General features: G+C 41.4%; 1 protein-coding gene across 6 annotated transcripts in view; it reads left to right on the top strand.

The window, feature by feature from the left end:
- Positions 1-23,883, top strand: part of prkcz (protein kinase C, zeta) — a 98,712-nt gene that overhangs the window by 19,876 nt on the left and 54,953 nt on the right. For 3 of the 6 annotated variants that reach the window (XM_016680718.1, XM_007570075.2, XM_007570074.2), the window contains exon 5: positions 21,605-21,690. In XM_016680718.1, coding sequence (XP_016536204.1) covers positions 21,605-21,690 — 86 coding nt within the window. Of the gene's footprint in view, positions 1-15,831; positions 16,195-18,806; positions 18,898-21,604; positions 21,691-23,883 lie in introns of those variants that run through there. The other 3 variants (XM_007570076.2, XM_016680720.1, XM_016680719.1) reach the window with 3 other exon arrangements.

Below are 23,883 nucleotides of genomic sequence, written 5' to 3'. Positions count from 1 at the left end.
CAGTTTGTCTGTATATGGTGTAAACTGTACATAGTCTGATATTTTACCAGTGCAAATCTATGCAGAATAAATAAAGCTTGAAAGTCTACAGAAAATGTGTTCATACAATATAGAACTATGGTGTATATACATTTATACAAATTCTTTTAGGTAGTTTAGTGTTTGTAGAATTATATATGGTTTCCTTATAGGTTTTGTTGTATTACATATATCAATATAAGGACAGGTGAGTGTGTTGCCTCAGCTCAGGTGTAATGATATGTTCGGCTCACAGGGTGAGAACATGAACAATATCTGCCTCATAAGACAGAGACCAGACAACATTTTATTTAATATTTATTACTACTGGACTGTAGATCCATAACTAGACTGTTTGTTTATTTCATATCACTGGTTACGTAAGACTAAGTCCTCTTAGGTTCTAACAAGTTACTGCCACATTAGTGCAGTGAGTTTAGCACTTTAACCATTGCTGAAAGTGTTACGTCTTTAACTTCTCTCTGCTGCTTCATGACCTCTGGTTTCTCTCATTGCTTGATCATGTCTGATGCCAGTAGTGATGGAGATGTACAGTCTTTGTATTGTTTTACTTTTGGTTAGCAGAAGTGGCCTTCATGTTCCCCACAGCACCAGTTGTACTGATGCTACTTGGACAATGATCAATACATTGAGACATGAAAACTGTTAAGTGTTGAAAAATCCTCCCTGTAGGACTATCTGCTGTCCATCTGGGGATTTTTTGAACATTTTTCTCAAACAGCAGGCTAGGTACCATTTCCTCAATGCTTTAGGATTGCTCTTTTTTAGTGGTTGACTCTGAGCTCTATAAAGGACAGCTCAGAATCATCATGCCTAGCTTCTTGTCGCGTTTTACCTCAAGTAACTGTGGTGTTTGTGCTTCTAGCCTCATTAACCCTCACTTACCTCTCTGAAGTTTTACATCTTACAGGCTTATGAAGTTTTAGAGTATTTTGGGCCATTATGAGTTGCATTACTTACTCCGTGCATTGGGTCATCACTGCACAGAGTAATCTGATAAATCAGATTGTTTATCCAAAACTATTTATGGATCAAAGAGAAAATGTATGTGTGTGTGTGTGTGTGTTGTTTGTTTTGGTCTTGCATGTCCTTTTTGTTGACCTGTTTTTAGCACTTAATGGACAACGCTCAGCTGTATGCCTCAGTCTGCAACACGAGTCATTGATATGCAATAAACACAATAATACATCTGCATCCATTTCCTCTTGTTAATGGACATCACTCTTAATCAGTGCACAGAAGCTTCTACAGCGCTTCTGATTCTAGCTGTAGGGTCCAGTGGGACAGCAGTATAAAGCTCCAGTCAGTTGTAAGTAGTTGAACAGGTTAACTAGATACTGTCAGACTAGATCACAGATTGCCTTCCAGTTTACTAGCTGATTGTGTGTGCCAGCATCTCCTGTTTGGAGCGCCTGATTCCAGTGTCTATTTTTATTTTTCTCCCAACCGGTCTGTATTCATCATTACAGAGGAAACCTTGTGGTCTATCAGAACAACTGAATCAAGACTACAGGCTAAACGTTGGAGGCTGTCATTGTCATGCCTGTGGTGCTTTCTGCTTAACCTTGGAGGAAAGAGTTGTTGGAAATGCTCTCATATCATTGCTGGAAGGCTTCCTGGCCAGCAACACAGTCAAACAAGGGAGAGGCTTTTCTGTCTTTATCACATCACATAACGCCCCAGTTTTTTAAATGGGCTTTTGGACAAATCAGTGGCAGCCTCTGGCAGCTAATCTGAGAGCTAAAACTATTTGTGAGTAAGGCCAGGCTGGGGGTTGTTTTAAGACTCGATATTGCAGTAGACGCAGTAATTATGAGCATCTATGTTCTCTACAGTGACTGTTAGCAGCTGAAGCACAGGAAGAATAAGTCATGTTCTCCCTTCTGTATTACATTAGGATTTCTAGCATTCGTCTCTTGGTGCTTTGTTTACATTCTAACAGGGAATAAATTCACTCGACTTAGTTTGGGCAAACTGTGGCATTATGTAACCTCATCATCCCCAACTTACGACCAGAGTTGGAAAGCTACTTCCAGCATACTCATTACTTGCTTTAAGTTGCAACCAAAGATGTAATCCTCTGGCATGCTTCCACTCAGAGATATAATCTGATTAGTTCTGACAGTAGTGGATTCATCAGTGCACAATAACTTGTGCGTGGAAATGAAGTTAATCAGTTACGCTTTGTGCAAGTCTTAGTTCCTTTCTACCCATGCTGGTGAGCTGCGCGCCAAATCAATGTCAATTTGCGTCACTTGGTTTTGTTAACATTAAAAATCTTCACTATAAATCTGTATTTATCTACAAACAAACTAACTTCTCTTTTGCTAACAGTTGATAAAGAAAATAAATTAAAACCCCAGTTATGTTTTCCTGTCGTGACGAATCATCCATTTTATGCTTCAAATTTCAGCTTTTGATGATTAAAAAAAAGGGAAAAAAAGTTTCTGGTAATGATAACCTCAGTTGTTGTTCTCCATCAGACTATGTTGAATCACCACATTTGAAGAAATCCAAATGTGGTGATTACTTGCCAACAGTGAAGTTACAGATTTTTACAGATTCAAAACATGTGGATGGATTCCAAGCTCTCCAATGATGTCAAACACATAAAAATAAAAAGAGAAGTGAAGTAAGGCTATTTCAATTCAGAAAACGAGATTTCCGAAAGGTTCTCCCCAGGTTTTCTCCCCAAACCTGTTCGTCACCACTGCACCCAATTAACACATTTCCATCTCTGAGAACTCTAACGTACTTCACCTCACCAACTTTATCGCTAATGATTTTTGTAAGTTTCAGTGACTACACTTCTTTACACCATCCTCATCCTGTAGAATCTGCCTTTTTCCTCCTGTGGCATTGCTTTGTTTATTTCCTAACATGTCCACACATTCCCTCTGCTTTCACCACTTAAACAAGTTTCCTCCCTGCTCTCGCCATACTTCATGTTATTGCTATCCTCGATTCTCCACGTCATCTCCTCTTCCCTGACACAGTGATTTCACAGCTGAATCTAGTTCCGTGTCACCTTACTACCAAGCTCCTGAAAAGGAGGATCATTACACATCCAGCTGCCAGGGGGCTTCTGGCTTGAAGGGGCTTTTATTGGCGGACAGCTGAGTGAGGATCAGCAAGCAATAATCAGGCACAGGTGAACAGAATGAATGTAATTGCTTGTAATATAATGTAATTGGTATGATAATGTAATATAATGTAATTGGTATGACTACCCACCATCCTACAACTTTTTGATGCATCCCTGCTAAAGCGCGCCTGAGTCGAAAGGCTGATTTCCCTCACTAATAAATTTAATTTCTTAAGAAACTTTCTAGTTTTATTTATTCTGCACAATTTAATAAACTCTTTTGGCTAAATTGTGTTTGTTCGCCTTGTCCTTTGTTAAAATTTTGAGCACAAACTGAGCAATGTCTTGTCCCTTATCAACCGGGTCGTAACAAAAACAAAATATAAAAAGATTAACAATAACCAGTTGGGCGGGAGACGTTACCTGTATAGCGATTGTGCTGACTTTGTCGTCCTCTGACGTTTCGACCAGGACTTCTTTGAGACAGAGGTTTTAATCTCAGTATGTGATTTCATTCTGGTAAAATAAAGGCCGTATAAAATAACAAATCCGTCCACCAGCAGCAGCAGCAGGGTTTAAAACATCTGTCCCACATTATTCCCCTCTGCCTGTATAATAAGCTGCTCATTAGGAGGATGCCTTGCCACATGGCTGCTGTCATGAGCGGTTATTACTAACGAGAGCATTTGGACATTGAGCCCGGCTCCACACCCATACCAGTCAGCACACCTCCGCTTCTGGCCATCTCTGGCTCCAGAAATAGCAGCGGTTTTGTAACGGGTCAGGTCTCCCTGCTGCACTGCAGCACACCCACATGTTCTCTCTGCTGCTAGCAGAGCGGAGCAGCTGATGCCCCTACAGCATCCGTCTGGATGTGGAACTGATCACCGTGGAACAGATGGTTGGAGTTGCAAGTCAACTTGCTTGGTAAATCATCCGAGTACTACCTGTGGAACATCCAACTTGTAGACGGAGTAAATGATGAAAAGCCTGAACTCTACCTCCCGTGGTTGTTTTGTTCATCTGCTCTTAAGAGGGTTCATTTCAGCTTTAGAGTCTCTGCCAGCGCTGAGGCTTTGAAGCTCTCAATCACGCCTTGTCAGAGGAGTGTTAACTGTGGCACAGCAGTGCTCCATTGTTCTGCCTTTAACACACTGAAGTTTCTATAGTGAGCAGAATGATGCATTGTGACCGACGGGCACAATGTCTCCTGAGACAGTTCTGGGTTTGTGTTGACAAATCTGTCTTTGATGGACACTTCCATCAAACAAAGCTGCTCAATATTTACACGTTAGCAATTTTCTCATGTTGTTGTTGGAGAAAACTGAAGCACATTTGTGTATAGGAATGACATATGACATTAAGTACTGTGTTCAGATTACTTTCTTTTCTGGTTGGGGTTCTTTCTGTGAAGGGTTGCTGTCTTGTTTGGCTGTTGAGGAGGTCCCAGATAAAGAGTTGAGAATGGCAGGATTGGAAGCTTTCTTAAGAGGATAGCAGTAACCAAGATCAGAACCAGAACCAGAACCATCCTCCATTAACCCTTGAGTGATGTTGTGACAACTTCCTGAAGGTGGATGGTCGGAAAGAGAAGGACTTTCTTAATGAGACGGTGGCCCAATTTCAAGGCCTTATATCACAAAGTCATGCTTGATATATTCAGTATTTATATAACTACAGAAGGTAAATTAGTTACTTGATTATGATGTAAAATGATTCCGTGTGACTGGAAAATACATCACACTGTCCCTTTAAGGCCAATGATGGGGTATTGTGAGGTGCAGTGGTCAGAGCGGCGCCCCGCATACGGAGGCTGCAGAACTCGATGCGGCCATCCGAGTTCAGCTTCCATCCTCGGTCTCTTTACTCCCCCATTCCTGTCAGGTAAATCATCTGGTGTCAAAACCCCCCCCAAAAAACTCATCATTTATTTTGTACATTTCATTATATTTTGTGACAAACATACAAGGTGTGTTTCTGACCCCACTGTACTTTTGATTTGATTTATTTCAAAAAGAAAAAAAAAATCAATCAGTAGGAATAGAGAAAACATGTGCATACAAAACCAAGAACAAATTAATATGTTTACCACTACTTTTCTGTTTGGTCATTGAGCCAGTCTCCACTTCCATACACTGATATGAGAGTAGGAAGAAGTGAACACTTATTTAAGCATACCTACTATCTCAATCTTGGTTTTAAAAAAAAGAAAAGGTCAGTTGTTTTCACCGAGCTAGCATCATGCTAATTAGCTGCTAATGTCATCTTGTTTTCTGTTGCTTTGAACCTACAAGCCTTGAGAAACGAGAACTTATCTGTCGTTTCTTATTAGTTGCAACAAAAAAACTAATGAAGCATTATTTTACTGTGTCTCAGTTTCAGTGTGTTTAAGCTTGTTGGGATAGCAGCAGGAGACCTGTCAGAGGAACCGAGGGCTCTATACCAAATAAAATGCCAACAGCTCTTTAGGAATCACTTTGTTGGCGATGTTGTCTGACCAGAGGAGGAAGCAAAGCAACCGGTCCCAAGATTTGAAATGCGTTTCGTCCTCTATAGGACGTTTCCCAGCAATCAAAATGACTTGATTTAATTCATATGAAGCCTGCTAACCCAACAGAATCCAGTTGTGGCGAGAAAATAGAGAGAATCCAAATCAGATTTTATTCAAGCATTATAACAAGGTTGCAGACAAAATACAATTAAAGAAAAATAACAGTTAGCTGCAGGAGCTTTAAGTTTGTAAACGCTAGTGGTGTTACTTTACTTTAAGTCTTATTTGACATGGTGTCTGCCTAAGCTATTGTGTCTATGTAGTAACACTTTCTAAAACACTTATTTGTTGTCATTTCATGTTTCTTCCTGTAACCCTGGAAGGATATTATTATCTAAAGGGACAGAGACTGCAGCCACTTACTCGTGGCTTTTTACTAGATTATCTCTATTCTCTTGTTTATCCTCCAGGTTCATTATGAGCTCTGGTTTTACAGTCAACTATTTTTATGACCAATACATCTAAAGAGATATTTGAACTGTTGGGTCCTTGTATGATGGGACGAAATAAGCATGAGTCTCTGCAGACACATACTTCCACTGAGATGCTTAGGGTCTTTAATAATGGGATCTTTAACCTACATCATTACCAAGTGACTCATCCTGTTTTTTGTTCCTTCCACTTTACAAGAATTACAGTTAGCAACAGTCTTAAAGCTGCAATATGTAATGTTTATATAAAATATGTTTGAACATTTGTTGAAACTGTCACTATGTCTTGCCAGCATACTATGCAGTGGCAGTTTCTGATATATGGGCAACATGGGCAACCACCAAGGGCGACAAGAGCACCCATGTTTTGTTTTCTGGGGTTCTAGCACCAATGCATGAGTACTAAAGCTCATCAAACAAGCCCTCTTATCTTAAATCCATCATTAACAGTCAGGCTCCTCGTTCCAGGTCAGACGATGGGATATGATGTATTATTTGAATAGACTTGACCTTATTTTGAGACTTTTAGGTGACCTGTAAAAATCCTGTCTTCAGCTCTTTAGCAGCTCCCAGTAGCTGGTGTTGTTGAAGCTCAGTTGTAGTTATGATCAGGTTCCGATGCCCAGCTCCGCCTCCCCAGCTGCCGGCCTGGCCTACTCTGCCTCCGACACATTGTCACTTCTCAGTGACGTCCAGCCTCTTCAGCTGCCGCTGCAGGGATTACTGAGTTAGTGTTTAGACCAGCGTGATGCTGCTACACTCACACTGCAGTGTGGAGAAAAAAAAAAAAAGGATGCAGGCAGAGTGAGAGGTGTGTGAAGCCGCGGCAGCAGCGTCAGGAGTGTAAAGTGCTGACGGCCATCTGTGATGAAGATGAGTCACGGATGTGATGTGAGGAATCCAGAGTTAATGTTGGCTTGCTGATGATGTGGCCGGGCCTGACTCCGGCTCGCCGGGCTGAGCCCACTTTCATGGGAGTCTCCAGGGATTTCATCAATTCTGGGGAGAGTTACTTCAGTCTGACCAGGTTCTGTTCTGTTGCTTTTCTCCGGTGCAGACATGCAAGCAGCGCTGCAGCTAAAAATAATCAAACACACTTTTAGGTGTCATGAGGATGATATTTTTATTTGCACAGCTGCTTCCACCACCCAGAGGAAAACCTGATATGTGGGTGTGATCCATTCAGGTCGGATCATTTCTAAAAAACCTAGAATAAATTGATTTCTCTTTTTTTCTGGGCCATGTCTGTTTTTACAGAATACAGCCAGATACAGCTTGTTTACAGGCTTATATGTCTGATACCGAGGTCCTGATCAGAGGTCTGTGCCATGGTTGGATCAAAATGCATATGAGGATTGGGGAGCAGGAAACAATTCAACTGATCAAATGACTTGGCAGATGTCCTAGTATGTTTAACTTAATTTAGGAATGCTGTTTTAAACTTGCCCTGTTTATGCTTCCCAATCTCAACCAGCAGATGAAGTTATCGTTTCACCTCGCAGTCACAAACTTCATGGTATTGTATTGGACAAAGCAACACAGAGTTGTGCATAACTATGATGTGAAAGGACATAAGACATAGTTTTCAAATCTTAAAGAAAAAACAGTGAACAACTATGCTGTCCGTCTGTATTTTGCTCTACTGACTTGTCAGGTCCACCTGGAGGCCTGCTTAGGTTGCTCTCCACTACAGCATCTACATAATCACACTTTTGGCTCTTTGTCTTTGTTAAACATCTGAAGCAAAGCCATATTGGATGGAGACTTCTTGAACACTGGTTTTCAGGTCTTGCCACAGATTCTCAGTGGGTTTGGGCTTTGACAAGGCCAGTCTAATTCATGAATAGTCTTGACCTGAACCAACCTATTGTAGCTCTGGCTGTGTGTTTGAGGTAGTTGACCAATCTTTGGTCCTCTGCAGCCTCTAACTGATTCCTCCCAGGATCGTTAAGGATTTAGTTTCGTCCATCTTACTGAATAAAGGCAAGGCCTCGGGATAATGCTTCCATCTCTGTGTTGCATGGTTGTGGTTGAGTAGGTGAATGTTCAGTATTCCTTCTCAGCCACTCGTAGACTTTTGTTTGTAGATCAAAACTTTATTTTGATCCCATCTAACCACATAATCTTCTTGAATATGTCATTTGTGTCCCCTAGGTACCAGAGCTAGTAGCAAACTTTAACAGGGACTTCTTATGGTTTTCTTTCAACTGCAGCTTTTTTCTTGCCACAGAGAACGAAGCTCCTGTCTCTGTGCCTCTCAGTGCTCACGTTAAGTTCAGTCATTTATTCTGTTTTTATGAGTTAACTTGAGCCGCTTTTAATAAAGCTGGAAGCAGAGCTTACTGTACTCCTGCTCTTATAAACGATGTCATTTAGTTTAGCCTAGCCTAGCCTTTGGGAATTCAACATTCCAGTGAATGTCTGAGACAGTCCTGCTCTCCCCGAATCCAAACATTGGCTCAGAAGCAGTTGTATGGAGACCTTTTTTATCCCATTCTAAAGGAGAAGTGTTTATTAGGTCACATAGACACAAAGGTTGGGGTGAAGTCATTGGTTCTAGGAGCTCCAACATAACATTTCCCCCTGCCCTTGAATTAGTCATCTTATTTCTGCTGGTCAGATAAAGTTGAACATTAGAGGAGCCACTCAGCTCCCCAACATCCCACTGCAAGACATCGTCCTCAGTTCTCTTTGTTGCTGATTGCTCATTTGTGACTCCTCACTGATAGCTGGAGAAGCTGCTGGGTGGATTTCTCACTCCATGTTCCCTGGAAGCTGGAGGTGCAGACAAGGCTGGTCACCCATTGTTATCCAGAGAAAACATTGACGATACTCCATTTTTGGTTTTCTGGCACACTGTTTGCTACGCAGCTTTAGTTTGACATTGTCACGTTCCTTATTCTAGCTGCCTCCTGAAGTGTCAGGTTCACTTCTGGAGCAGAAAAAACCTGCTGCTGATTTGACTCTGATTGGCAGGTGACATTGTGGCGTGATCACCGGAGGAAATTTAGACTGATCTCCGATCAGACTGGGATCCTCATCCAGGTGTTTTCATCTGTAATGGAGTTAGAGTAGCCTCTCATCTGTAGCAGCACACCAGCACACATTCCTGTTCCATAAAGGAGCTTCGTTTTAGTCAGCACACGTGGCATAGTGACATCATCGGCTTTAGTCGATGAAAATGCTGATGTGACTTTGATGCTCATTCGACTGCACTGGCCTGATAGCAACAGAAAATGTTTTAGAAATGCAAAGTAAAACTGTAATACATTAATAAATCATCATTATACAGAAGATTCATGGAGGTTACACAGTTCATCAATAAATATCAGAGCTTTGTACCAACCTGGACTCGGATTCTTCCATTTGACTGCTGACAGTTATTGGAAAAGCTTTTGTCACCCAACCTGTGTTATCAATAATAGAGACTGACTGGGAATGAAAACGAAATATCCATTTCCTGTTTTGGAACAGTGATCCTGTATGTGGATCAGATTTTCAGCAACACAGACAGCAGAAGCTATTAAAAGCCTGAATGGAAAGATGCTACCAACACCACGCTCATCCACACGCTGACACATAGATGGTCCAGACGGTTGAAGGTCATTTAAACACAGGTTACTACTCCAGTCTGGAGTCCATAAAGTCATTCCACACAGCTTTTTATTCTAGTTCTCTAATCTCACATGAACTAAAAACATCAAAAATGACCAAAAAAGTCTCCATCAGTTGTGAAGTTGCCTGATGACTGCTGATGACTAAATAGAGTCCACCTGTGTGTAATCTAATCTCCTAATCTCCTTCAAGCCCGGCTGCTCTGACTGTGAATAGTTTTGCACACCACACTTTTCAGTTTTTAATTTGTAAAAAATGTTTTGAATCACTTATAATTTTTCCTCTTCTCCACAATTGCATACCACTTTGTGTTGGTCTTTCACGCTGATTTTCAATGAAATGTCTTTGTGGTTGTAATGTGTCAAAACATGAACAAGTTCAAGGGGTGTGAATACTTTTGCAAGCCGCTGTATCTCCTCTCTGGTGATCAGGAGAGCAGTGGCCTGACCAACAAATGATTGGAACTATGCCTAACCTGGGCTTCTTTGACTAATCCCTCTGTTACAAATCCTCAGGAAAGAAAAGATTAGAGATATGATGACCGGTTCATTTTTCTAAGAGCTGCTGCTCTGCTCGACTGACTGGTTTTATGGATTGTAGTTCATTTCTATCATCAACTCCCCTCCCCCCCAGCAGGTCTGATCCAGAGGAAGTCTCTCTGGATCAGAAGTTTGCAAGCTCACCGTGTGTGGGAAGGTTCAAACAAAATGGGGTTAGTGAAATGTCCTCATCGCAACAGTGGTTCGAAGTGTGTTTTTACCTGTCTTTTACTCACTCAGTCCCAAACTGTAGACTCGGCTTTTGAGGAATAAAAGTTTTTACAGAAAGTCAGCTCCTCATTCAAAATTTGACCATAATTGTAACCAGTTATTGAAGGTTGTGTTAAAAGCCGACTCCAGATATTTGAACAAAATGAACAGAAGCGTTTTCTCAGCCTCCATTTATAATTTAAAGGAACACAAGACTTATGAAGGAAAGCCTTCTGCTTAACCTGTGACTGCCTCCTGCTGTTTTTGACTGCACTGATTTCAAATAAGACAGTTTGGGGCAACGTCAATTGGATTTTATTTTATACTATGAAACGTGTTTCATACAGTTTGGTTTTAGCCTGCCCATTGCCTTCCTGTGCAAGTTGCAGTCATCACTATGGCTAAATATAAATGCATGGATCTCTAAATCTTACAGAGACATTAGTCCTTTAATCATGGAAATACTCTTCAGGCGATAGAAGCCCCACTTTGTAAATGTTTTTATGTGGCTCTGAAGGTTCAGGACTGAATCCATCAACACCCAGATTTCAGACCTGATCACTAGTTTTTAGCTGCAACAACTGAAGCTGTGTGCTTCTTTAGGTCCGAATAAAATAGAATAACTTCAATTTTATTTCTGTTCAGCAGGACAAAGTTACGGTACTTCCATGCATTGCTTTGTTCTAAGAATCTGTTCAGTACACGGATGGGGCCTATTCCATGTAAGCTATTCAGTGAGCTTCAGGGTAACGGTTAAGGGCTTTTAAAGCCTTAGTGACTGCATTTCTCTTTGAGCTCTTTGAGCTCTGCCTCCTTTCTGCCTCTGCTGCTTCATTCTGTTGTTCTCCAGGATTTGGAGCTGCTGCTGTGTCCTGGTGCTGAACCTCCGGTGAATGGCGCTAGCCCGCAGCACATCTGTTCAGAAGGCTAATCCACAAACGACGTGCTCTCTTGCATAATGCTCCCACTGGCCCGCCACTTCAGCTGGCACAAACAAGCCGCACAACAATAGTGTCACTGCAGCCACCAAAGAGGAGACCATAGTGGAGCAGAAAGAGAGCTCTGCTTCGCCGCTGCTTAAGTTCCTCCGAACTGAACTGGCCTCATTTCAGACGCCTCCCCTGTGGCATTCCCTCTTTATTTAACTGCCCCCTCTTTCAGATATTACTCCTCCCTTCATCAGTGCCCTTTCTTTTCAATAACAGTCTGCTCTCTCCTTGCTGTCACAGCTTTTTTTAAGCCCCTGTTCTTGTGTTAGTCTGCGTTTCTCTGCTCACTGAACCTCACGCCTGACCGAGTCACCTTGCTGTTCTCAGTTGGTAATCTGAAGTGAAAGCATTTCAAACATGCCCGCGATCTTTTAAAGTATGGCTACAGAAACAGTGGAGCACAGCGACTTATCAAGGTCACAAACATTAAACATTAGAAGGAAGACCTTTAATCGTTTGCATTTTTCCAAACTTTGTGTGTTACTGTTACTGTTCTGGTGGACTGATGGTTCAACTCCCTCCCAGACGAGAGATCATAGCTGTTGGTCAGGAAATCATATTTTATGCCAGTTGAAAAAAATCCCCAAGAAAAATTTTGTTTCTGACATTGTTGTGGTGAAATGTTGGTCCACTTTAATGTTTCTTGAAATCATTTAGGTTTGCTGAGTCTCCAAAGGAGACCATCTGAAAGTTCTGTTGCTTTCAGATGCGACTTTACTTCTTTGAGAGGAAAGGTTTTCTCCAGGCAACTCTTCCCTACAAGTTTACAGGCTTAGTCTTTTTTTTTTTTTTTTTTTTTCCTGTCCTGAAATTTAACATTAACGTGCTACTGGGGCCTGTAGAGTCCAAAATTGAGCATGTGCACTGCTGTAGCCTTTTTTTCTTGGCATTATGCTAACACACTCCTCTCCATGGCAACAAGAGGCTGATATTTATGAAGGGGATCATATTTGCTGATGATTATTTATTTGCTTTGACAAGCAGCATCTGTCTGGCTGCTACTTTCCTGTTTCCAGCTTTTGAAACAAGAGGGGGTACTTAGTTTTTCGCACAGTTTTCTTTATCTTCTTTAGATCATAACATTGTGGAAACCTTTAATACACCTGAGTTTAGATGCAGGAGCTGCACCAGTCAAGATTTTCCCAGCCAGTATCAATTTCTGTTATCCTTCAGCTCTGACCTGCCATGTCCACTTTGGAATAGTTATGATTTTTCTCATTTGGTTAAAATTAGTTTTAATTCAGCAAGTAAATATAACAATGTATCTGTAGCTGAAGAAAAGGGTGGAGCTTAAATGTTGAATTGCCTTTTTCTCAGAGTTAATTTTCATCCAACAGATTGTATGTAAAGGTCAGCTTGTATCTTTTCCACTCGGTGTAAGCTTCCAGAGAGAAGCTGTAGAGCTTTAAGATGGCACATTCATTGACTGAAAAAGGTTGACCTTATTTTTGAGTGACTTATAGTTCATCTCAAAAGATTGGATTATTGCATAAAAATACAACATTTTCTCAGAAAATCATCACATATGTATTAATATATTCCAAGCCTTTGTTTCTTGTAAATTTTATGAATATGAAAACCTTTTATCTGTAGCACAAAAAAATCCTTTGAAAAATCTCATTTATGGAAACTCATGGTCTCGTGCCCTAATCAGCTAATGAACTCAAGGCAGCTGCAAAGCTTTCCTGAGCCTTTGAATGGCCTCTAACTCTGGGTCAGTAGGACACGATCATGAGGAAGAGTGCTGACTGGCCAGAAGTCATCGATATCCTTCGCAAGGAGTGGAAGCCACAACGGGTGAAGAAGCTGGTTGGTCTGTATCCAAGGATATCAACAGAAAAGTGAGTGGAAGGAAAAAGTGTGGCAGGAACAGGGGCGACAGCAACAGGGAGAATGTCGGTCTTTAGAGGATTGACAGGCAAAATTCTTTCTGGAAAGAAATAAGTTTTATTCATACCTGAAATGACTGGATCAATTGGAGCCTGTTAAATGATTGTTTACTGGAGGTGGGAACTCTGTTGAGGTTTTAAATGTTAAAACCTCAACATGTAATGTGCCAGTTTAACGCCATGAAGCTTACCAGAAATTTCCTGCGCTGTAATCAACCATTGTCCACAGCAAAGAGAAATGGAGATAGACCGTGTTGGTCACACTATTGTTAATTCAATATTTGGAAGCGTGAGTCGTGACCAACACGGTCTGAACGGCTTCCTTCACTTCCTCATTGCCTGTTGCTACATTTCTAAAACAGCGCATCATTCACATCTTCTTCTGTTCGCTGTTTGGCCCAGTGGAAATTCTACCGTAGAAATCCCAGTCAATGGGTAAAAGCCCAGACTGAGCTTTGAAGAGAGATGAGAATTGAGCAGAATAGTGCAGGAAGGCAGCCCATGTAAACACAGCCAGTAACAAGGTAAAAAAAAAAAAAAAAAAAAAAAGCAATGTACTATATTTTCTTTCAGCTACTCACTTCCTTAAAAACCCTTTAGCTATCACCTTCAAAACACTTAGTGAAAGTCAGCAGGTTTACAAGCACACTGGTGTTTTCATGACAGTTGAGGGGTGGTGGTATAAATATCTTTAAAATGATGTTATCTGTGTTTTAATGCTTATTTTAGAGAAAGTTTTGATTCAGAGAAAATAGCTGCCTAACCCAGGTTGCTGCAGATAAATTCAGATAAAGGAGAAATGTCTTGAAGGTTGCACTGATAAAAGTGTCTCCAGACTTCCCTCGTCACTGTTGAAGAATTCAGAAAATGTTTGAACAGCCTCACTGCTGTTGCAACACTGGCCGGCAAGAGAAGACCAAAGCCTGTCCCAGTCTGGATTTGGCTGGGAGACGGAGATTCTACTGTGAGCCTGTCTCTGTGTTTATGGCTGAATTTATGGCTTTTGTCATGTTGTCAGCTGGAGGTTTTTTGTTTACCGTACGTATCACACATTGTAGTTTCAGTTTGTTCGAAAATAAAATACATGAACTCGGTTGATGTTAGAGAGTTGTGAGTCTGCTGTTTGGACTTGATTATTCTTACAGAGCTTTTTCAGACAGGCATGTAGGAAGTCTGGAAGTTACGTTACCATAGATAGATGTTTCCTCATCAGTCCTGAGCAGCTGTGTGATGTGACGAGGCTCGTTGTGCCATTATTGTTTCTAGGATCATTTTATTGTCCCGAGATGACCAGGATGAGCTTAATGACCAATGTAGAGAACCTACATTCAAAGAAATGCATCGCATTGTTGTTGTTACTCTATTTACACTCGCCATCCATACCAATAACCTATAACATGGAATCTACTTTAAATATCGTGTACATGTGTGCCAGATGCCTATTAAAATATGAATGCTACCACAATATGAACGAAGTAAACAAGCATTCACATTTAGCGTCAAGAACGTCACGGAATGCATTAGACACAGACGAAGACGTCAAAAAAACAAAGCCAAATAATTCTATTCAAAACATGCAGTAGAGTTATTTCCTCAAGGACGCAGCTAAAAGCTAGCACGCAGCGCTAACTATCAAACCAATGACTAGAACGTCATTATCAACACACAAAATGTATGTCTGAAATAAGCTTTATCGTCTTTTTAGTGTTATTTGGAGCTTGCCGCTTTGCTGTGTCCTTCATTTCCATAGAGAGGAGGAACTGACCCTCAGTCAGTCATTAAACCTGTCTTGATACTGGCAGAGGTTGTTGAAGCAGTGGTAGGTCTCCAAAAACCGACATTCCCCACGGTTGTAGGTACATTCCTGAGAAAAATAAAATTTAACCAGGTACTTCGAAGAGGCTGTGATGGTGGAGTGTGATGTAAGGAATCGTACACACTAGAACCAAACATTTCCACTTGTCTAGTCACAACTTCGGCATAACTGAACTTGGCCTACAAAATCAGTGAGAAAAAAAAAACTGGCTGATTCACAAAACCAATTAATCGGAAGTCCATGACCTTGTTTAGCAGTTCCACAGTAAAAGCAGTGACATAGTTGACAAGAAAATGTAATAGGGAATAGAGATAAATTACCTTTCATCAAAAATCCTCACATTTCCTGCAGTGTCTGTTTTTAACTTATAGCAACAATAGTCCAAATGAGACGGCTAAATGCCACCTGTGACCTGCTGTCTTTGGTGATCCAGACGTACACATAACTGTTAGAACTGCTCCTTTAATTTGCTTTGAGAGAACATATAGATTTCATCTGGTTTCTACAAGTAAGAGGTTTATTTTTGGTTTAAAAGGTGGAGGGAGCAGATGATGCTGCTGCAGATATCACAACCAATTTTGCCATCTTGTGGGCAAGAAGCTGAAACTGCAGCACTATTGCACACTGCTCTAAAAAGGCTCAGTGCTGTGGTTTAGTTTTCCCTTCTGCCAGGAGCTTCAGCTGCCCGACCAGATTAGGACTAGAACAGGTTAGTGGTGGAGCTGGAGGAGGTTTCTGTTGCCACGTCTCGTCTGATGTGTGTAACTTGGCCTGTTTATGGCAGGAAGCTGAAGATGAGCACTTCTCAGGAGATTACAGACGAATAAAAAGGGAGGAGAGGAGGGAAGAGAGGAGAGCAGAGCGGAAAGACGAGCAGCTCTGTGAGACTGATATAGAGATGTGGAAGAGGTGAGGATGAGGAGGAGATTTCCTGATCTGGAAGTCAGCCGGTGATCCAGAGGATGAAGGACTGGTTGGTTTCCGGCTGGAGGGATGCTGCTCACGCTGCTCTTCTATTTTCGAATCAAAGGTAGGAGAACATGGAGGATTCAGGAGGACTTCGCTATGTGTCTTTTATTAAAGCAAAGGTTCACTGGGTCCAGTCCAGTTTCTCTTCTGTTAATGACACTGTAGCTGAACGGAGATCAGATCTGCTCCAGGTTTTCTTTGCTTGCTGATTGAACCTCTGTCTGCCACACAGAACATGACTGAACAGTACATACAGGTGCAATTATCTTATTGATTCGTTTTAAAATTTGAGTAGTATTGTCCTTCAAATGCATCAACCTGAATTATGTTGAACATATTCAGTTGTTACAGAACGGCTTTTCTGCAGGAACAGCAGGAATGCGAAACACAGAAAGCTGTGATGCTATGGTCCGGCCCACCTTCAGCAGCGCTGCTCTCACAACTAAAAGATCAAACGTTGAGCAGTGGAAGGAAAAGGGAGTGTTTGTGATCAGATTTTTTTTTTTGCAGGTGCTCGCTGATCTTGACTTTTTTTTTTTCCCCTCACAGCATGCAGCACCATGAATCTTCTGAATGTCTGCTCACATTTAAAACCTTCTGTAGCTCACTGTGCCAGTCAGCCTCTGAAGCCCTCACAGCTCTCTGCATTGGCGCTCTTCTAAGACGTGAACAAGAACTCTGTCCTGGGAGTTTCTGTAGAACTGACAGGAGGAGATTTCACAGTAGCCGTGTTGTTGTCAGTTACATGCCTCAGCTGATAGTACAGCTTCAGTGATGGCCAGCAGCTTGATGAATACAATCCAGCTGGTATTACTTTGTGTCTCTGTGCACCAGCAATGTACTTCTTATTAAACAACCAGTACATGGCTGTTATACCTTACCAGCTGTTTTAAATATAGTTTATTGCAAATCTAGCTATTACAAACATTTGACTTGTTGATGCACTTTTTAGCTCCTAGAGCAGGGGTGTCCAAAGTCGGTCCTCAAGGACCGACTTTGGACACCCCTGTCCTAGAGGAACCAACACTATGCAGGGAGGAGCCGAAAACGCATTTTGAAAACCTAAGGCTAACCACAGCATGACGGGAGGCACCGCGCTCTTCCCGTACCCACTAACTGTTTTGCTCCTGATTTTTGTGTTCAGCTCGTTGGCTGTAAATTTTGTTTTGATCATCATTTTTCATTAAATCTTCACCGTTTGCTCGATGCCTCTCCCTGTCTGCATTGGTCCACCACAACAATAATCGAACATGACGGTCATTCCGGTTAACTATCAGAAGTGCTGTTGATACAGGTGCTAGCCTGAAGCAGTACTGAATGTTTTTGCATTACACAGCAAGTAGTTGTAAAAGAAAACAAACAAATTACATGTTTATTGTTGATGATGCACACAATGCATTTATTCCTCACAGCTGAGTTACTGGATGATTGTCGATCACACCTGCAGGCTGACAAGTATTAAAGCTTTGCTGTGTGTTTTTTGTTCATTGTTAGTCAGGTTTTATAAATCTGCGCTATACCTGGCAGACAAGACGTGTTTGTGTTGTGTTGCATTAGTGTGATGAAGTCTGTTCAACTGAACCGGTCCCATTGAAGCGTACTTGCTGCAAAGCAAGTGAATGAAGGTGAAATTGGATAGCGTGGTGGATCATATCAACTTGTATCGTTTTTTTTGTTTTTGTTTTTCTTTACTTGCATATCTGAAATCACTCGGCGTGTTTAGCCAGTATCTGTGTCCAGATATTGGCTATAGACCATACATGTACAGCCCCGCCCCCCTGGGGGTGGGGTCTTCACTGTGACTGTTTGGATCAGTTCATGAACTAAATGAGGTTTTCACAGTTTCCTGAGCAGAATAAATCAAACTGTTTAAAACAGATTGAGGTCTTACGAAGCGTTAGGATGATGTCTTTAAGCCGAGTGACTGTGGAGCTCAGTCACTGCTTTAAGTCTCTGATGCTGAGCGTCAACATTTTCTCATACTGTATCGGCTCATACTGGCCTCATCGCCCACTTTGATGCGCCGCATGGTGTTCGTATGCACACCTCACTGCTCGGTGCTGTGAGTTGGCTCCGGGGGTAACATGGCAATAGATCTGTTGGCACAGTGTCACCTAGATGGACTGACTCATCAGCACGTGGCACTGATTTGTCTGCCATCCCACGAGGTGGTTTGTACCTCTGCCATCCGATGCTGTGGAAAATCTGCAGAGACTGCAGAACCCCCCATTTACTCTAACGGTGTCAGAGGAAAGGAGGTTAAACTCTCGACATGTTTATTAGTAGGAAAATGTTAGAAAGCAAGTTTAATTTTCTTACTTCTACTTCTTTACAACCAGTCACTACTTTGTGTTGGTTTGTCACATAAAATCCAGATGAAATGTGCTGATATTTTTGGTTGGAGCTTAACAAACATTGACAGTTTAAATGTTGCGAAGACTTTTGCGAGAAGCTGTACTCCGGCAGAGCAACATGAGCACAAGGTGTGCGTCGTTACACCATGACCACTGTGTTTGTGTATGAGGGAAAGGGCGGGTTTTGTTGGCAGTAACTTGTTGCTGCTACTTTCCTGTGAAAGGAACAATGTCTGGAAGTGAGTCGAGCCTTTGTAGATGTCCTGGTAGATTTGCTTGTACCGCCCTGAACTTCAGCTGCTCGGCTCATTTCTCAGCCTGCAGTCCATCAGTGGCACGCTGGATGCTCGTCTTTATCCCCTCTACGGAGAGAATGGCAGGACTCTGCGTGTTGGCCTTTACGTCTGGAGGTGTTGTATTTTACCCTTTATGTAACCTGTTGTCCTCCTTCCCTCTCTGACCTCCCCCCCCCTTCTCTCTCTCTCCCTTTATGTAACCTGTTGTCCTCCTTCCCTCTCTGACCTCCCCCCCCCTTCTCTCTCTCTGGCTCTTTGGAACGTAAATGGGGCGCTGGAGCGGTTGTGTTCTCCCGAGGATGGTGCTGAAATTGGTCAGTGATTCGAAGGAGCGTTAGGCAAGTGCAAACGTGTTGTAGCAGCATCATCAGCATTTCTGACCTTCAGGCTGGGAATGGAGGAGACAGGACTTGGGCTCTAAGTGATCGTACTGAAGTGGGACAGAGCGGACTCTAGCAACAACAGATAATCTGATTAAACCTGAAGGAAGAAACTGAAAGAGGAAATCTCTTTGGTGTGTTTGGGTTTGGGTTCATAATCCATTACCAGGTCACCTGTATAGTTGATAAGCGATGTTTACAGCTGTAGTCACCGAAGCGTTATCTGTGAGGTTAGTTAAATGGATCCACAATTAGTTGTAACGATAGACTTTACTTTATTCATTTTAGACAGTGCAGTAAAAACTCTGTGAACTGTTTGGTTTTTCAATTTAAATAAAATTTTGTCACACGGATGGATGGTTTCTGGGTAAATGACGTTTGCTAGGTCCAGTGGCGCTAGCTCCATCCATCCAGCCAAAGCGGCAATGAGTAACATGTAAACAGCAGTGTCTGTTTACATTCCCAGAGATTGTAGATTTAAACCTCTTAGAAAGTCAAGCATCTCCCAGGATTTCCAAATTCAGCATCTACTGGACAGGTTGCAGTCGTGCTCTCCTGCAACCTGAATGACCTGCAGATGATCCTTCAGTCAGGAGCCAGAGTCTAAAGCCAAGCACATTGCGTTAGTCTAGCTGTGCTGACTGCCTCAGGAGGATGCACAGGGAGCTGTGGTCTCTCCTGTTTGTTGATCTGGCGACTGTAACAGATTCTGCAGACCTGCAGCTGCCTGCCAGCTTCGTAAAGCTTCACCTCAATCAGGCGCAGCTGGTGTGTTTGTGTCGGACGGTCCCACTCGGTCCCACTCTGATTAGTCTCATCCTGTGTGCCATGATGTTTATCTGTGTGTGTTTGTTTAAATGATTGGCTAACTCTGCTGTGTGCTGTGTTTTGGATAAGATCCTCATGTTTTCCTGACCACAGCGGTCAACACGGAGCCTCCCTCACATTCCACAGGCCCTCTGCAGTGACCCGCCTTCTCTTGACAGCCAGTTAACACCTTGAATGTCGATGTCTCCAATCCTGCTGGGAGAGCCCACATTTATTTTAGCCAATTCAATACGTGACTCATTTGATTTGTCTGACTCACCCATGTTTTCTGGATTGTAAGAATCACAGAGATCAACACAATTCCTGAATGTAACGTCACTTAGATAACTTTAATAACAAATTTCTTCTTAGTGGTTGTGCTACTACTTTAATATTTAATGTTATTATTTTGTCTTATTCTACCCGATGCCCTTTTCTCTTTCTATTCAAGTGATTTTATCATTTTGTCATATCATTTTAAACTAAATACAATGTATTATTATTATCTAGTATGAGATGTAAGAAGGTGTAACATCTCTCACTTCTATTCAGAGAACAGATGAGAGTCTGACTTGAACTGATTTCAGGAGCTGGCCTGCTTCTGTTTCCGATCCTTCGCGCTGATCTCACCAACCCTGAATCACAGAGATAGAAACAGAATTTATTATCACACGGACATTCATCACACAACCAGAAAACCTTCAGCATGTGCATCATGCAGCATGTAGTCATCCAACAACTTAATCTGCTTAGATAGTTGAATCTAAATAGATCATATTGTTACACACCAGAGTGTAGCCATGGAGAAAGTGTCATGTTTATTTTCTGTAGCCACAAAGATGGGATGAACGATGGGATGGTTGTTAAATGGGATGGAATGAGTTTTATTTTTTTTTGGAAAGGAAAGTAGTCATGCTTCAGATCCAGAGGTGGAATAAAACATTTTTGTTCTCAAAGAAGATGATCAGAATATCTGGAGTTCACTTCGGGGCATGCTGGTACAAAACCGTGAGGTGTCAGCATCTTCTTCCTCCTGCTGCTCTGCTTCAGTCAGTTTCATCAAACGTCACACAGTGAGCTTTGATCTTGAGCTATGCTTTTATTAGAAGACAATGTCATCCTGACATCCTCACTAGCAATAGCTGGCAGATATATGGTCTGACTACCATGGCAACAGAGGGGGAAATGAGTTGTTGGAGGAATGTATCATAGCCACATCCACTAACAGCAGCCAGACATACTAGGAAACCAGTGAAGTCTGGGAGAGCCGCTAATGAATTGTTACTGGGAGATCATCCCAGCAGCTCAGTCACTGTGTTTACATCCTGCTTGTTACTGATTTTCTAGCATAAGAGCTGTTTCATCAAACTACAGCTCATCTAACTCGGCTGAAAAGCAAACGCGTCTCTGCGAGAAAATAAATCAGTAAAGATACAAAAACCTTGTAGTAAAATATGCTTTAAATATGACCTGATTCGTACTGATAAAATCATCATCGACCTCATGAAAAGCAAAATGGCTTTAAAAGCATTTGTTGCAGTGGGATGATGGAACATATTATAACATTATATTATTATAAAGCCTTAGCAAGGCCACCATGCTGCGGCTTTTCAGCTTTTTTGTCTGTTTTCCAGAATCAGTCTACCGCCGCGGGGCCAGAAGATGGAGGAAGCTCTACCGAGTGAACGGACACCTTTTCCAGGCCAAAACCTTTAACAGGGTGAGTCTCTCACCTTTCTCTGACATGCACACATTATTCGCTCTCAGCTACAGACAACTGGAGGAAAAAAGTGAACAAAGATTGAATCAGTTATATTTGACTGAATCTATCAGTATTTAAAATTTAAAACTTGATATACAGTCATTTACTTAGGATGTGCTGTTTTTTCCCATGACTGACAACTCTTAGTTATTTTAGGTAATTTTATTCAATTAAGAGTTTGACATGACCTCCAACCTGCAGATTAAACCAATGATATTTTTTTTCTATTTTGCCTTGTGCTTGTGTCTATTGATGTAATGTGCAGACATACAGACAGTCGAGTAACAGTTTTAGCCGTTATGTGAGCTGCAGGCTGCAGCTGCTGCACTGTGAAAGGATCATCTTGATTATTAGCCAGTGGTGTTGATGGATTATTATGTGATGGCATTGGCTCATAGCAATCTGTTGATGTTTGCTGTAGCTTCATAATGATGCCCACATAACTTTCCCCCCCCAAATGAACGGTGTATTAAAGGATTTTGGATCGTTTAAAAGCAAAATAATATAACTTACCTTTGGAGAAGCACTTCTTGTTGCGCTTAGCAGAAAATGTCATCATAAAGTCACTATCTGTTTTGTTCATTCAGAATAAATGACTCATTTTTTCCCTACTAGACTCGATCTTGTTCATGATGTTGCAATTTGTACCTTCAATTTAAACATCTTCACTATATAGAATTGAGAGCAAAGATTTTAAATATGGATGTAGAAAATGGTTTTCAATGTTGTTAAAAAATTGTTCAGGATGAGAAGAAAATCTGGTTTAAAGCAATATATAATGAAGTGTTGGACAATATGAATGCGGGGATAAACAGATATCAATTTACTAATTCCAGAGACAAAAATCAGTCCAGATTTAAGACTTGACTTGCACTTTGCCACATTTTGCCAGTTCATCCCAAACTATACATGTGCGGCTGACGACTCCTTTACATACCTGAAATAATCGGGTCCAAAACAACCAAATCTATAGTGAAGAAAAGTTCAGTTCAAATAGCATATATGTCATTTGTTCACAACAAATTTGATCTCAAAGTACTTTACAAAATATATTTAATCTGCATCCTGAAATATTTAGTAAATTCAATCCAATCATTCAGAGAGTATTTTTCTGCCACGTTCAGTTTATTATTTAAACCGGTTACCTAAAAGTGATTTATGTCAGCATTCTGCATCACGCAAAGTAACGTTTCATCTACAGTTCGGCTGAGAGGCAGTCTCATTTAGAAATGCACTAAGGAAAATTGGAAACTCTTTATTTGGCAGGGTGTGCATAAGACTGACATGACACTGTCATAAATATGACATAACGCCTGTCATGAACATGAAAGGAGTGTTTATGAACGTCTATGACCGTTGTCATGAACTGTCATTCTTTTAATGGAAAGTTGCTCTAAAAGTTGCCGTGGAAGTCCATTAAAAGTGCCATCTTTGCATTATTTTGTAAATAACACTTTAATACAAAGTTGGCACTTTTAATGGACTTCTAATCCAACTTTTACAGCAACTTTGCATTAAAAATGTCATTATTTACCGAATGACACTTCATTACAACAGTCATAAATGTTCATAAAGACTCCTTCATGTTCATGACAGGTGTTATGTCATGCTTATGACAATGTCATGTCAGTCTTATGCACACCCCATTAAATAAATTATTTTATTGTCAATATTCTCAATTGTATTACCTCACTGACACTTAAAATCTTCATCACTATGTAGTAGTGCAGATGTGCTGGTATAACACTGACATGCTGAACCAGTGCAGTCAGTGCAGCCTGGTATAGCATGCTAAGTATGCTGTATGCAGTGCTCTCGCATCAGGCTGGATTCTTGAGTTCCCAACTGGCCAATCAGCATTCAGATCTGATGAAGATGAAATTTTCTCAGTCAGGTCACCTGAGTTACAAATAATGAAAAGTTATTTGTAACTCAGTAACTACATGAAGAGAGGATTATGTCCTGTAGAACCCAGGAGGAGAACAGCATGTTGGGTTAGAATCTGTTACAAGTCAAGTCCTTACTACAATTATTTGCTTCTAACTGTGAGCTGAACACAGGACTCTTCCTTTTTATCTGTAGGGAAGGTGCAGCACATTCAGTCATGGTCGCATTGCGATTGAATTGTAAATCACAAGTAATCAAGTCAGA

This window comes from Poecilia formosa, unplaced genomic scaffold, assembly GCF_000485575.1.
Source record: "Poecilia formosa unplaced genomic scaffold, Poecilia_formosa-5.1.2 Scaffold255, whole genome shotgun sequence".
Taxonomy (NCBI): Eukaryota; Metazoa; Chordata; class Actinopteri; order Cyprinodontiformes; family Poeciliidae; genus Poecilia; species Poecilia formosa.
The sequence above is the reverse complement of the archived record's forward strand: the minus strand, read 5'-3'. Positions and strand labels throughout refer to the sequence as shown.